Raw genomic sequence first — 15993 nt, forward strand, 5'->3', positions numbered from 1 at the left:
GATCATACAGCTAATAAATATCTGAAACTGGATTTGAACCCAGTTCTTCCTGACTCTAGACCCAGAGCTTTATCCACTGTACACCTGGCAGTCTTCTACATAAAGTTTTTCCTTATCCCCACCCCTCATCTTGCTCCTTTTCCACCCTGTATTTAACTATGTTATACTTAATTCACTTATCCTCATCATATTTATTCAGTATATACTTACAACAATACTGATTTTCTCCCCTATTAGAATTTAAGGTACTTGTCAGTCACAGTTGTTTTGTTTTGAGTTTTTTCCTTGTTTTTGTATCCCCAGCTTAGTATGTGGAATGTAATAGACTCTTAATACATGCTTGCTTATGGATTGACATATCCATTTATATATTCAAAATCTTCTATAATGAGAAAGGTTTATAAATTCTGAACTTGGGTTTTATATGATAAACTCTTATAATTTAAAAAAAATTTTTTTTCCTGCTTAGGTTAAAGTAATAAAATATGCTACAGATAGTGAAACAGTGGAGCCTATAATTTCAAAATTAGTGACAGTGCTTTTGAAAGGTTGCCAAGATGCAAATTCCCAAGCTCGATTACTTTGTGGAGAGTGTTTAGGAGAATTGGGTGCAATAGATCCTGGTCGTCTGGACTTCTCCACAGGTGAAACTCAAGGAAAAGATGTTACATTTGTGGTAAGTAGTGGTGATTGGGAATTGTCTAAAGTAATTCTCAATTCATTTGGAACTTCCACATTAGGTATTATACAGAAATGTCCAATGTACACTTAACTTTGATATTACTTAATCTTTATCATGTAGGCAGCCATACATCCCATATTTCCTCTTCCACTAACCACGCAGTTGTGAACTTTCTTTGAATATCATTTATTGAGTTATCTGACTCACCAGTCCTGGAGTCAGGGGTACCTGAGTTCAAATCCGGCCTCAGACACTTAATAATTACCTAGCTGTGTGGCCTTGGACAAGCCACTTAACCCCATTTGCCTTGCAAAAACCTAAAAAAAAAAAAAAGCAAAAAAAACAAATACACTGTAGTGCTTTGCTCATTTCACAGTGGATGAAACAGACAAACAGGGCTAAGTCCAGAATCTCCCAACTAGTAAATGTCTGAGGCCAAATTTGAATTTAGTTCTGGCATTCTACTCACTGAGTCACTCTTAAGAAGAAAGCATTTTTAATATGGATTCTTGTTTTTATTTCCATTACTTCTTGATAAATAAATATTAGTATTAATTAATATTAAATATTAATAATTATTTCCTTTTTGCCAAATTATATATAGAATGTTTATATGGGAGAATCTGAGGTTGTTCTATTATACTTGGAATTGTGTGCTACAAACCTAATTCCAAATTAACTTAGGAATTCAGTTAAAAAAAGTCTAATGTAAAGTCAAATTTATTGGGCAGTAGAATTAAAGCTTAATGAAGTTTCCTGTCACTTGACTTTTAAACCTTTTTTTCCTTATTATTGAGACTGGAGTGGAAGATTCAAATTTTGCATATGGATTATTGATGGAACTAACCAGAGCATTCCTTGCATATGCTGATAATGTCCGAGCTCAGGATTCAGCTGCCTATGCCATTCAAGTAAGAACACACTTGTTCATTGTTGGATTCACAGCTTTGGATTTTCTTACGAAAACTTATGTCTGTACACAGAATTTGAAGAAAGCATTATTTTTCATTATTCACTCTTTTGACTCTTGAATAAAGTAGTGTTTAGTTGTATATTATTTATATCTAATACTTCCTATTGAACATCATTTAAATTTAGTATTCTTCCTCATGACTATTAATAGGACTCATATTAATGAATCATTTCATAAACTGTAAAATAGGATGTCAAATGTGAGATATAGAATTGCAGAATTTTTAGAATTAGAAGAAACTTAAGTGGCCATTTAATATAACCCATAACTCCAAAGGAGTCCTCTCTATAATAAAACTGGCAAGTCACTGGCCAACAAGATACTGCCTGAAGACTTCTAATGAGAGAAACCCATGAAACCTTCCAAGGCAGCCCATTTAATTTGGGGGCTAGTTTTTTAATAAGTTTATTTATTTTCCAACTACATGCAAAGGTAGTTTTTCAGTAATAATTCCCTGCAAGGTTTTGAGTTCTAATCCCTTTCTCCCCTCCCCTCTCCCTCTTGACAGTGAGTAATTTGTTTTGAGGCTGATTTTTTAGAAACTTAACCAAAGAGTTTTGATTTGAAATTTGTCTCTTTCTCAAGTTTTCAGACTAGATGGCGTGGTTTAAATGTTCAGCAGCATTCCTTAGTTACAACATAGCTTTTGGCCTTTCCATTTTGCTTTTTGGGGGTTCAACAGTTAATATAATTTACTCTTCACCATTTTCATAAAATTCCATTTTAAGGAATTTTAAAATAAATATATTTTTTAGCTATATTAGCTTTATTTCCAAAAAAGTTCTATTGTGAGAGAAGAATCAAAACAGTAAGGAAAACAACATCATGAGAGGAAAAAAAAGAAAACATAAAAGAAGTTGTAAACTGTTAAGATTGTACATATTGATCTGCACACAGACTCTTATCTTTCTCTAGATGTGGATGGCATTTTCCATCACACGCCAAATTAAATATTTTTTAACTATCATTTCTAATCAAAATGTTTTAAAGAAACAGTTTTGTTCATGTATTCCAGTGCTGCTACCCCAGTGAGTGGGTTTTCAAAGATCAGAGAACCATTTTTTAATAGCACCTATTTAATTACTTGGTTTGTGTATATCATTGAACTTGAGATTTCATTGGTGTAGGGAACTCTCTTCCTTTTTTTATTTAATATTTTTGTTTTTCCCCTGATTATTTGTAAATGTAATTTTTAACATTCATTTAAAAAAAATTTTTGAGTTCCAAATTCTCTCATCCTTCCCTACTCCCCTCATTGAGAAAGCAAGTAATTTGATAAAGGTTAGATATGCACAGCCATACAAAACATGTTTCTATGTTAGTCATGTGAAAGAAAGACAAAAAAACCAAGAAAAATTTAGAAATATAAAGAAAGAATGTACTTCAGTCTGCATTCAGACTCCATTAGTTCTTTCTCTGGATATATATGTGTGTGTGTGTGTGTGTGTGTGTATGTATATATGTATATATATATATACATACACACACATATATATACATATATATGTAGCATTTTTCATCATAAGTCCTTCAGAATTTTCTTCTATCATTCTATTGCTGAGAAAAGCCAAGTCATTCACAGTTAGTGGATGAGCATAAAATATTGCATTTACTGGCTACAGTATTCTCCTAGTTCTGCTCATTTCACTTTTCATCAGTTCTTGTAAATCTTTCCAGATTTTTCTGAAAGCAGTCCTGTTCATTATTTCTTATAGCATGATAATATTCCACCACAGTTTTGTATAACAACTTTTCAGCCATTGATGGACATTTCCTCAATTTCTAATGCTACACCACTACAATGAGCTGCTAGAGACATTTTTCTAGATTTATTTCCTTTTTTGTTTAAATCTCTTTGGGAGTGTTCTTCATTTACTTGCATTGGAGAAACACTTTGCAACATCAATATTTACTTTTATTTCCAAAAGGATATGAACTAAGTTTTACTTGATTAATACTAAGTATTTTCCTAGGATAAAGTATTTCACTAGAATGATTTGAGTAGGAGTAGTAGGCAAATTAAACAGTTTAGTAACTTCAGAATTAACTATTTCTAGTGAATTTTTGTTACTTTTAAGTCAGATTCTTAGTCCTTAGATGCATTTTTTTAAATATAAATTAAAAAAACTTCACTTTTTTTATTATCCAAACTCCTGATATCTTTGCTTTATTTGGATAGTTGACAATAGGCTATATATACTTAACTATTTGTGGAATACAACTATGTACATTTTGCTTTTATTAATCCATTATCATTTTATAATATAATTCAGCAAAATTAATATTTCACTAGAGCAATTAAAACTTAGGAAAATAACAAAAAGATAATGCAGGTTAAATGAGCTTTTGATGAATACCACTAGTAAAATAAAAATCTCTTTTACATTTATGTAGTGCTTTATGGATTTAAAAAGGACTTTTCTAATTACAACCTTATAAAAAGTTAGTTTTAAAACTTCACTCAGAAACTGAGACTCAGAAAGGGAGGGAATTCCCCCAGGTTATACAACTTGTGACTATAAGATCTAGAACCCAAATAGAAATCCAAAGATTTCAAGTTCTGGTGCTGTATTCTATTTTATACATTAAAAGTCATTTGAGGGGCATTTAGGTGGTGCAGTGGATAGAGCACCTGCCCTGGATTCAGGAGGACCTGAGTTCAAATCTGGCCTCAGACACTTAATTGCCTAGCTGTGTGACCATAGGCAAGTCATTTAACCCTATTGCCTTAAATATTTTTTTTTAATTTGATTTTTCGGGAGTGGCTAGGTTGTGCAGTGGATAGAACACTGGCCCTGGAGCCAGGAGTACCTGAGTTCAAATTCGACCTCAGACACTTAATAATTACCTAACTGTGTGGCCTTGGGCAAGCCACTTAACCCCATTGCCTTGCAAAAAAAACTAAAAAAAATTTTTGATTTTTCAAAATCAGTGCCTCTCTTTATCCTTGAACTTTGGTTTCATTTTCAAAACCATCAATTTAGTATTTCACATTTCACTGCATTTGAATTTAATTCTTTCAAATTTTTGAACATCTCTAGTTGTAAGGAATATGTTAATAAATAAAATAAATGTAAAGTTGTGATAACTATAGACTTTTTACCATTTTGCTATTAGTCTTATCCTTATCAAAAGGTTGATGTTATGCCACACTTTGATGCTTCAAAGTTTTGCTGAATTTTATCTCAAAATATTTTTTAAAAATCAGTTTTTGAAATTCACTATTGTTATGCATAAACTGTTATACAGATCCATAAAGACTAAAAGAGACTCAGCTATTTCCTTATGTATTGGTAGGAGTTGCTTTCCATTTATGAATGCAGAGAAATGGAGACTGATGGTCCAGGCCACCGACTCTGGAGGAGATTCCCTGAACATGTTCGGGAAATTTTGGAGCCTCATCTAAATACAAGGTATTTAGATAATGAATCAACAGGCATTTTTATTAAGTGCTTACTGTATGACAATGAGAACACAAAGATAAGAATGAAATATTCTTTTCCATCAAGAAAGAGGAGTGTGTTTATTCAAGGAAGAAAATATGTATATAAATGAGTATATGTGTGCATGTGCTATAAGCATACATGTATTCTTTCACAAACACAGAATATATAGAAAATAAGCTAATTATGAAAAGAGATCATCATCATAAGGGAATCAGGAAAGGTTTTATGTAGATATCATAGAGAAACAAAGGGTTTTAAGAGTCAGAGGAGAGGAAAGAGGCCTAAAGATAAAGTATTCTGCTTGAGGAAAGCAACAAAAATAGTTTGGTTGGATTGGATTATAGAGTGAGTAAAGGAGTAATGTCTAATAAGTTTGGAAAGTTAGGTTGTGATCAGGTTGTGAAAAATTTCAAATATCAAAATAAAACAGTCTATATTTGATTCTAGAGTTAAGGCAGTAGGGATCCACTGAATGGGTAAGTGATATGGGCAGAACTATGCTTTAGGAAAATCACTTTGAGTCCTCTATTGTTGCTGGAAGGGGAAGAGACATGGTAGAGAGGGCATTTAATTGTCTGGGGCAGTAATCCAGGCAAGAGATGATTAGGATCTGAATTAGGGTGATGACTGTGTGAGAAGAAAGGTAATATTTATGAGATATTGTGGAAGTAGAAATAACAAAATTTGGTACCAGATTTCTTTATTGGGGTGAGGAAGAGTGAGTAGTTGAGGAAAATGCCAAGGTTGCAAACCTAGGAGAAAGAGGGAAGTTTCGTAGAAGGATGAGTTTAGAGTGGAAAGGTATTTTAAGTTTAGGACATTTTGAGTTTGCTGTCTTTGACCCATATATTTTGAAATATCCAATAGGTATTTAATGATGTGAAACTAGAGCTCTGAAAAGAGTTTCAGGGCTCAATATCTTTGAGTCATCTGCAGAGTTGAAAATTAAGCCAATGGAAGTTACATTTACCAGAGAGAGAGAGAGAGAGGACAAGGCTTAGAAGATTGAGTTTGGTTTGTCAATACTTAAGCTACTTTTGTGAATATTTATTTTGAATTTTAGAAATTTTTGTGAAAGTTTTAAAATGTAAATGTCTTTGAAAATATTTAACATCTCTACAACAGTTTATTCATAATATTAATACTAAAATACTAGTTTTCTATTCATAAGACTAAATTGTGGCAAACTTTAGGATAGGAAAAAAATTGATCAAATCTGCAAGAACACTCCTTTTATTTTATTAAGACACTGTCAGTACTGTGAAAGGATTTATCTTATCTTACATTTTGCATGTGTTAAAGCTTATGCCAGTTATAAATTATATAGGGGGTTCAGGGACTAAGTAAAACCTTTTTGTTAATAAGTTTATTTTGTTCTCAGAAATTTTTTCTTATATTCAAATTTTAATGCACTCTTAATCCACTCTTGTCTTTAGAAATATATTTGACTTTATTTTTGGATCTGAGAAATTATTTGGGCAAGTTCTCTCATTTTATAGATAAGAAAATTAACTGTCAGAAAACTGAGATCCAGAGAGGTTAGACTGGGAACACTTAAAAAAAAAAACCACTTAAAAATGTTTGCCAGAGCTTGTTTTCTCAATATTCTAAATACCTGAACTGTTTTCATTTTAGGACTTTACCTAGTACCTTTTCTATTCAGAAGGCTTTACAATATCATTTTGGGATTTGTTCTTGTGATAGAGAAAAAATGTATTTCATAGACATAGATCTTGAAACCTTGGACTGCTAATGCAGATTTTGATTCCTCCAAATATTTGTGCTTTGAGCCTTTTCAGGTTTCTTCATAATATTCTTAGGTGTGTTCATTTTGTAATCCTCCTGTAGAGTCCCTTGGAATGGACTGTTTTGTTGTTGTATAAAGTATTATTTAATAATTGTTGTCTTGAGTTGAATACATAGATGGAACTACCATGTCTTCCTCTCCTACAGAATAAAGAACACATGGATGTTTAATGAATTTTAATAAAGTTTTTATTAAATAAACCCTCAAATTATCTTTCTTTTCTCCCTGCTTTAAATTTCTGTTGACTGAGGTGTCAGGCAGTAATCACACCTGATAGTATAATTTGTGAGAGAGGCTCCTTCATTCCACTACAAATGCCCCTTTGTTATGGTAGAATAAGAAAAGGAGACTGCTCTCACAACCAGAAGATAAAATAGCATTGATTACTTTGACATATTACAATATCCAATCTTAATCAGGGAGTATATTTCTTTATTTCCACATTAATCAAATTTCACCATTTCTTTCAATCAAAATAAATTCAGATAACCCACCGGTTAGTCAAATATTATTTATTTAATTAACCAGAGAAAGCTCCCAATAATAGTTGTTCATTTCTTTCTATATGCTTAATCTCTATATAGTAAATCATTTAGTCTTCTTGAGAGTCACTTTTAGGTTACTAAATATATAATTTATATAAAGGGAAATCAATAATAAAACAAAGCCATACAATTTTAGTGCTGAAAGAGTTACTGTAAACCCTAGCTATAGCAGTAGACAACTACTTCTTACCTTGAGAACACATTCCCATGCCATTTTGTTCATTAAGCGTAACAAAAGAAATATTTTAGTAACAATTCACTTGGTAACAATTGACAAAATAAAGGTTTCATCAGTTGTTTTTCAGTTATCTTTAAAATGTTTCTTCATAAAATAACAGTTAATTCTCACAAAAAAAGTAGTTTCTTCTGTCCTTTGCTCTATCTTCTCTATTTCAGTTGTTCTCAGTGATGTCTCTGAAAAATATTGGAATGGCTTGTCATTTCCTTCACAACTCATCATTATAGATAAGGACCTGAGGTTAAAAGGATGAAGGGACTTGCCCAGAGTTATACAACTAGTTAATGTCTAAAGCTGCATTTGAACTCATGTGTTGTATCCACTGGGCCACCTATCTGTCTATCAATTAAGATAAAAATATAAATTCATCCTACTTCATATGGGAAATCAATGCATAGAATGAATTTCAATTGCAACTTTTAGGTTCTCTTTTCTGAAAGACAAAGTAATACTTTCTATAACCTCTCTAGAAGATGATTTTGAAAGTAGTGTTGTAGAGAGGAAAATTAAGATTCAGTCTGAGACATCTCTAAATGACCCCACACCCATGCATCCCGAGTTGTCTCTCAGGCCATTATCCCTGCTTGAGTTTAATTTACCTTCTTTCCCATCTCAACTAATTAGCCAGTTTGATAGCAGACTATCCTTCTCAGATTCTTACCCTTGTTGGGATCCCTTGTCTTTGCATCTCTTGCCAAACCCGAGTCTTTCTTTACTTTTGTCATTTTCATTCTCCATTTCTACTTATCTGCTGCTGAATAGAACTGAAGGAAGGTTATGTAGTTTTTGCACACTGGGTGCATTATTCATTTATATCATCAGTGCTTTTATTCTTCCCTAATTGATTCTTTCCTTTAGTCACCACAAAAGAAGCTTTTCTAAACTTCCTGTTTTCTTCACAAGCCTCTCACATCTTTCCTTCCCAAAAGGATTTGTCATTTATATTCCTGAGATACTTGATGCTATTTGATATGAACCATCTCTTCTCTTTATCTCAGAGCATCTTTTTTATCTTGATAATAATTTACTTTTTCCAATTACATGTAAAGATAATTTTCAGCATTCATTTTTATTTAATTTTGAGTTCCAAATTTTTCTCCCTACTATTATGTTAAATATATTTCCATAGTAATCATATTGTGAAAGAGAAATCAGAACAAAAGGGGGAAACCACCCATCTTAGAACACCTTAACACCATTGTCCAGGCTCTTCCTATTAATCAGACCTACATTGATGTGGCTTTTCTTGTTTAAGTCAGCCCCTCTATATGTGCCCTTGATCTCATTTCCAGTCGTTTAGAAACTCATGCTCTCGAATCTTTAATCTCTCCCTATCAATTGATTCCCTCCCTACTCCCTTCAAACAAACCTTCATTAGAGTTTCCCACCCCTTCAAACCAGTGCTCCATTTGTTCTCCCTTTTTCAGCCAAACTCTTAGAAAGAGCTTCACTTTCTCTTCTCTCACTCCTCTCTGCCTTTTGTACTGTGGCTTCTCATAGCATCACCCAGCTGAAACTGATGTTGGCAAAGGGACCAATGATCTTTTTTTTAATTTAGATTGTTTTTTTGCAAGGCAATGGGGTTAAGTGGCTTGCCCAAGGCCACACAGCTAGGTAATTATTAAGTGTCTGAGGCTGGATTTGAACTCAGGTACTCCTGACTCCAGGGCCGGTGCTCTATCCACTGCACCACCTAGCCACCCCAGTGATCTCTTAATTGTTGATGTGATTATATTTTTCTCAACTTGTTTTCTGCACTTAATATACTCATTTAATCATCCTTTGCTCCTGGATACTCTCTATTTTCCTTTCAGGACACTATTCTTGTTGTTCTTCTAATACTTCTTTTCAGTTTTCCAGTGCTACTTTATCATTGATGATATGCCCTATAACTGTGGATGTTCCTCACAGCTCTATGCTGTGCCCTTCCCACCCCATTCTTTACTACTGACCTCCTCAGCATTCATGAGTTTAATTAATTATCCTCTCATTGAAGATAACTCCCAAATGTCTAAATCCATCCCTAGTCCCTCCCCTGAGTTTCTATGTCCCCATCACCAGTTACCTATTGAATTTTTTTTGAACAAAAATTTATTTTGTGTTGACTGGGTATATAATGCCAATTCAGATCGACTAGTTGACATGCAAACTCTTATACACCAGATCAGACCATCAAAACTGTAAATGGAAGCAGCTGATCATCTTCTCCCATGGGATTGTTTTATAGTTATTTGAGTTTTCAGTTTATACATTAGAAAGAACACCAAATTATGAACTGCAGCTAAATTCATACACTATTTCAAATTTTTCATTTATTCTTGTAAATTCTAAGAGAACTACAATGTCCATTCAGTATTTCTCTGAAATGAATATCAAAAAATTAAAGATTAGTTAAAAAAAGATTATGTGGTTGAAGCACTAAACATTAGGAAACCGAATTTAAAACATCTGATTCATCTGTTTGACCTGGTATATCTACTTAGCCATGTCTCTTTGTCATCGTATGAGCTGAGGATATCACTGAAAGAGAAATACTCTGACCTCAGTAAACAATTGGAGGATAAAAATTTAATGCACACCTTTTATTGATTTAATCAATTGGTAATCAGTGTATATATGTATATATTACATAATATGATATGTACTATAATTTATATTGTGAAGAACAATTAACCATTGAATTCTGTTGTTTCTTAGATATTGATAAATGGGAATTAATCATAGTCATAGGGCTAATTTTTTAATTTCTCTTTTTGTGTACTAGATTTTTCTCTCCCTAGAAAAGTCCATTCTTTAGTAATCCTAATTTTAACTGTTCAGAAATAAAGTTAAACTAATTTCACTTAGCATTGTTAGATTTGCTGCAAGAGTTGGATTGTTGAATTTATTTTTTTAAACTTTGCTTTAAAAGGTATGTGTAGGAAAATTGCACAGTATTCAGAATCTAAATGTATTTTTTGTGAAAATGGAGAAAACTGACTGGCATTTCTTTATAATATCATTTTTGATAATCATAGTACTCATCTTAAATTTTAACCATATTTAATTTCACTTGTACTAAACTACATTTCAAATTTATAGGTATAAGAGTTCTCAGAAGGCCACAGACTGGTCAACAGTAAAGAAGCCAATTTACTTAAGTAAATTAGGCAACAACTTTGCAGAATGGTCAGCATCTTGGGCAGGTTATCTTATAACAAAGGTAATAATACATTTTTTTACTTGTTATAAAATGAAATCAAAATTTTAGCCAGAAGCTAGTACTCACTAATATTTATTGATGTCAATTTTGATGATAGTAGAGGCAAATTCTTTTAGAATTTTTTCTCAATGTTTACTATTTAGTAACTAGATATAGAGGTATTAGAAATTCCTAAGTAAGACTTGTCAAGTCAGATGTCTCTTAATTGTTACTGGTGATTTAGATAGGCATAAATGATGCTATAGGGAAGATATTTCTAAATTCAATGAAGTTTTGGTCAGGAAACTGAAGAATTTAGGAATACAAATAATACTTTCATCACTGTGACTGATCAAAGGCATAAGCTTTAGAAGAGTAGCAGCTAGTTCAATTAGAGAGCAACTGTGAATGGATTTTTATTTCTGAACTGTAGTTTAAAATATATATATAATATTTATACAATTTTATATTATATACATATATTGTATGTTTATATGTATGTTTATATATACATATATACATTTTCAGTCTTGTACATCTAATCACAGGACCTTAAATTGAAAAATAAGGAGTATAGAGGAAAAACTGACTATTAATGTTAGCAAACTCAGTACTGTAACAAGTAATTACAATGAAGGAGGAAATCTAGTAGCATTGATATCCAGAAATTCAATAAATAAGAAAATCCAAGGAAGAAACCAACAATAAAATCCATCCAGCAGCCTACATGTTTATACAGAAATGGCCAAAGTATGGGCTCAGACAAAGTGGTTTGCAGACCCATAGGCAAGGCCTTGTTAGATCCAAATAAACCACACAACCTTTTCTCAAGAAGCTTACAGTCTAATGGGGAAGACAATATGGAAACCACATGAACATGCTGGAGATAAGCCAGTATGTAATAAGGCTGATCTTAAGATGAAGGTCTCCCCATTGAGGGGTGTTGGATAAGGCTTCTGACAGAAGGGAGCTGCTGCACTTTAACCAAGAGAGATGGGGGAGTGAAGGAAGAGTGATCACACAGTCAGCCCTGCACTCTAGAAAGAGAAGTTTGACAGCTTGACCTTGAACTAGGGATAGCATTCCCTTCTTGCTATACCTGTAGTCCAAGAATGAAAGGAGAAGGGCTACACCAGCCTGATCCATGGCAGCTTTGGGGAAGGAGACAGACAAGTATCATCATAAGGGAGGATTGCTAGGACTCCACAAGAAATTAGATGGGGGGGGGGGGGCAGAGCCAAAGGGAGATTGAGGAGTCAAGGATGATGCCACATTTCAAGCCTTGGTGACTGAGATGATGAGGAGGCCTTCAGGAGTCATGGGGGACTTAGGAGGAGGGGAAATTTTTAGGAGGAAAAAAAATGATTTTTCAATTAGAGCTAATAGACACTTAGAATTTCAAGACTGGCGGTGTGGAGAGCATTTAGGACTAGATAAATAGATCTGAGAAATAGTTGGCTTGAGAAAATTGAATCCCCAGGACCCAGTGAAGTCACCAATCAAAATAGCTTAAAAGGAGAAGAGAAAGGGACTTTGAAGCATTTCCTAGTACCTCTGGCAACATTTAGGCTAATTATTTTCTTTTTTTTTTAATTAAATATTTTATTTATTTTGAGTTTTACAATTTTCCCCCTAATTTTACTTCCCTCCCCCCAACCCCTACAGAAGGCAATTTGTCAGCCTTTACATTGTTTCCATGTTACAAAGTATAAGAGATAACACTATCAGACAATAAGATATCAGTTTTTTCCCCTAAATTTAAGGTAATAGTCCTTGGTCTTTGTTCAAACTGCACAGTTCTTTCTCTGGATACAGATGGTATTCTCCATTGCAGAGAGCCCCAAATTGTCCCTGATTGTTGCACTGATGGAATGAGTGAGTCCATCAAGGTTGATCATCGCCCCCATGTTGCTGTTAGGGTGTATAGTGTTTTTCTGGTTCTCATCTCACTCAGCATCAGTTCATGCAAATCCCTCCAGGCTTCCCTGAATTCCCATCCCTCCTGGTTTCTAATAGAACAGTAGTGTTCCATGACATACATATACCACAGTTTGCTAAGCCATTCCCCATTTGAAGGACATTTACTTGATTTCCAATTCTTTGCCACCACAAACAGGTCAGCTATGAATATTTTTGTACATGTGATGTTTTTATCCTTTTTCCTCATCTCTTCAGGGTATAGACCCAGTAGTGGTATTGCTGGATCAAAAGGTATGCACATTTTTGTTGCCCTTTGGGCATAGTTCCAAATTGCTCTCCAGAAAGGTTGGATGAGTTCACAGCTCCACCAACACTGTATCAGTGTCCCAGATTTCCCACATCCCTTCCAACAGTGTTCATCCTGTCTGGTCATATTGGCTAGTCTGAGAGGTCTGAGGTGATATCTCAGAGAAGCTTTAATTTGCATTTCTCTAATAATTAATGATTTAGAGAAATTTTTCATGTGACTATCGATTGCTTTGATCTCATCTGTAAATTGCCTTTGCATATCCTTTGACCATTTGTCAATTGAGGAATGGCTTTTTTTAAAAAAAATATGACTCAGTTCTCTGTATATTTTAGAAATGAGTCCTTTGTCAGAATCATTAGATGTAAAGTTTGTTTCCCAGTTTACTACATTTCTTTTGATCTTGGTTACAGTGGTTTTGTCTTTGCAAACCCTTTTTAATTTAATGTAATTGAAATCATCTAGTTTGTTTTAGTAATGTTCTCCATCTCTTCCTTAGTCATAAACTGCTTCCCTTTCCACAGATCTGACAGATAAACCAGTCCTTGATCTTCTAATTTGCTTATAGTATTATTTTTTTATGTCTAAATCCTGTATCCATTTTGATATTTTCTTGGTATAGGGTGTGAGGTGTTGGTCTAATCTAAGTTTCTTCCATACTAACTTCCAGTTTTCCCAGCAGTTTTTATCAAAGAGAGAGTTTTTATTCCAAAAGCTGGACTCTTTGGGTTTATCAAACAGCAGATTACTGTAATTATTTCCTGCTATTCCACTGGTCCACCACTCTATTTCTTAGCCAATACCAGATAGTTTTGATGACTGATGCTTTATAATGTAATTTTAGATCAGGTAGGGCTAAGCCCCCTTCTTTTGCACTTTTTTTCATTGAATCCCTAGTAATTCTTGACTTTTTATTTCTCCATATGAATTTACTTACCACTTTTTCTAACTCATTAAAGTAATTTTTTGGAATTTTGATTGATATGGCACTAAACAGGTAGTTTAGTTTTGATAGAATTGTCATTTTTATTATATTAGCTTGACCTATCCATGAGCAGTTGATGTTTGCCCAGTTACTTAAATCTGATTTAATTTGTGTGAGAAGTATTTTATAATTGTATTCAAAAAGTTTCTGAGTCTGCCTTGGCAAATAGAGTCCCAGGTATTTTATATTGTCTGAGGTTACTTTGAATAGGATTTCTTTTTCTAGCTCTTCCTACTGTATCTTGCTAGTCATATATAGAAAAATTGAGGATTTATTTTATATCCTGCAACTTTGCTAAAATTGCTAATTGTTTCCAATAGTTTTTTTGGATGATTTGTTGGGATTCTCTAGGTATACCATCATGTCATCTGTAAAGAGTAAATTGTTTCTTCCTTACCAATTTTAATTTTCTTCTCTAATTGCTGAATGTAATCGAAATCATCTAGTTTTTTTTTCAGTAATGTTCTCCATCTCTTCCTTAGTCAAAAACTGCTTCCCTTTCCATAGATCTGACAGGTAAACCAGTCCTTGATCTTCTAATTTGGTTCTAATATTTTTTTTTATGTCTAAATCCTGTATCCATTTTGATCTTATCTTGGTAGAGTGTGAGGTGTTGGTCTAATCTTAGTTTCTTCCATAGTCATTTCCAGTTTTCCCAACAGTTTTTATCCAAGAGAGTTTTTATTCCAAAAGCTGCACTCTTTGTCCATTTCTAATACTCATTTCTAATATGATATTGAATAGTAGTGGTGATAATGGGCATCTTTGTTTCACCCCTGATCTTATTGGGAATGCCTCTGGGCTAATTATTTTCTTTTCTTTTTTTCTTTTGTTCTTTTTTTTAAGGGTTTTTAGGGATTTTTTTGCAAGGCAATCGGGGTTAAGTGGCTTGCCCAAGGCAATTATTAAGTGTCTGAGACGGATTTGAACCCAGGTACTCCTGACTCCAGGGCCGGTGCTTTATCCACTATGCCACCTAGCCGCCCCTAACTAATTATTTTCCTTAGCAGTACTGTTGTTTTCTATATCATGGCATGATCTGTAAAAATAATGTCACAAATGCTAAATTAAGAAAATTACCAAGACTGGTGAGAAATTCTAAGGAACAAAAATTCTTGGTTTTGGTGGTAGTGGTGGTGTTGTTTTTTTTAAGCCTATCCAGTTTGTGCCAAGGCCTATCAATTCCATCTTTATTATATCCTCTCTTCTGATGGTGCTGCTACCCTGATGCAGGGCTTCCATCATTTTAACCCCTCCTCCCCCCAAACATGTCCTCCTGCTGTTCTTTGGCACTGGAATCCTTGATGTTCCATCTCTAGCAGTCCATATCTGCCTCCTGGTTTCTTCCAGGTCCCAGCTAAAATCCCCACCCATCCACCCAGTAAAAACCTTTCCCCATCCCTCCTTATTCCAGGGTCTTCCATCTGTTGATGATTTCCTCTTTACCCTCTGTAAATCTGTATAATTTGTACTTAATCGTTTGCATGTTGTCTCCCCATGAGACTTTGAGCTCCTCAGGGCAGGAACTGTCGTTGTCTTTATTTGTATCCCTATGCTGAGCAGATGCTTAATAAATGTTTTTTGACTGAGAAAAAAGAGGTGACTCACAAATGAGTTAATAATGCTTACTTGGATGAGGAAAAAAAGGAATAGCTGCTCAAATCATATTTTCTGTTTTCTTGAGTTGTTTTTTTTTTTTTTTTTTTTTTTAGGTTTTTGTTAGGCAATGGGGTTAAGTGGCTTGCCCAAGGTCACACAGCTAGGTGATTATTAAGTGTCTGAGGCCGGATTTGAACCCAGTTACTCCTGACTCCAGGGCCGGTGCTCTATCCACTACGCCACCTAGCCGCCCCTCTGTTTTCTTTACCATGAAAAAATCATCTTTGAAGTGACAGAACAAAAATGGGAA

The 15993-nt window shown here is 33.9% G+C and overlaps 1 protein-coding gene across 1 annotated transcript in view; it reads left to right on the forward strand.

Moving 5' to 3' along the window:
* ATR (ATR checkpoint kinase) overlaps positions 1 to 15993 on the forward strand; it is a 126846-nt gene that overhangs the window by 65029 nt on the left and 45824 nt on the right. The window contains exons 22-25 of the mRNA XM_074191158.1: positions 470 to 676; positions 1480 to 1593; positions 4953 to 5068; positions 10773 to 10893. Of these exons, the coding sequence (XP_074047259.1) occupies positions 470 to 676; positions 1480 to 1593; positions 4953 to 5068; positions 10773 to 10893 (558 nt within the window). The remainder of the gene's footprint in view (positions 1 to 469; positions 677 to 1479; positions 1594 to 4952; positions 5069 to 10772; positions 10894 to 15993) is intronic.

This window comes from Macrotis lagotis, chromosome 6 (genome assembly GCF_037893015.1).
Source record: "Macrotis lagotis isolate mMagLag1 chromosome 6, bilby.v1.9.chrom.fasta, whole genome shotgun sequence".
Lineage (NCBI taxonomy): Eukaryota > Metazoa > Chordata > Mammalia > Peramelemorphia > Peramelidae > Macrotis > Macrotis lagotis.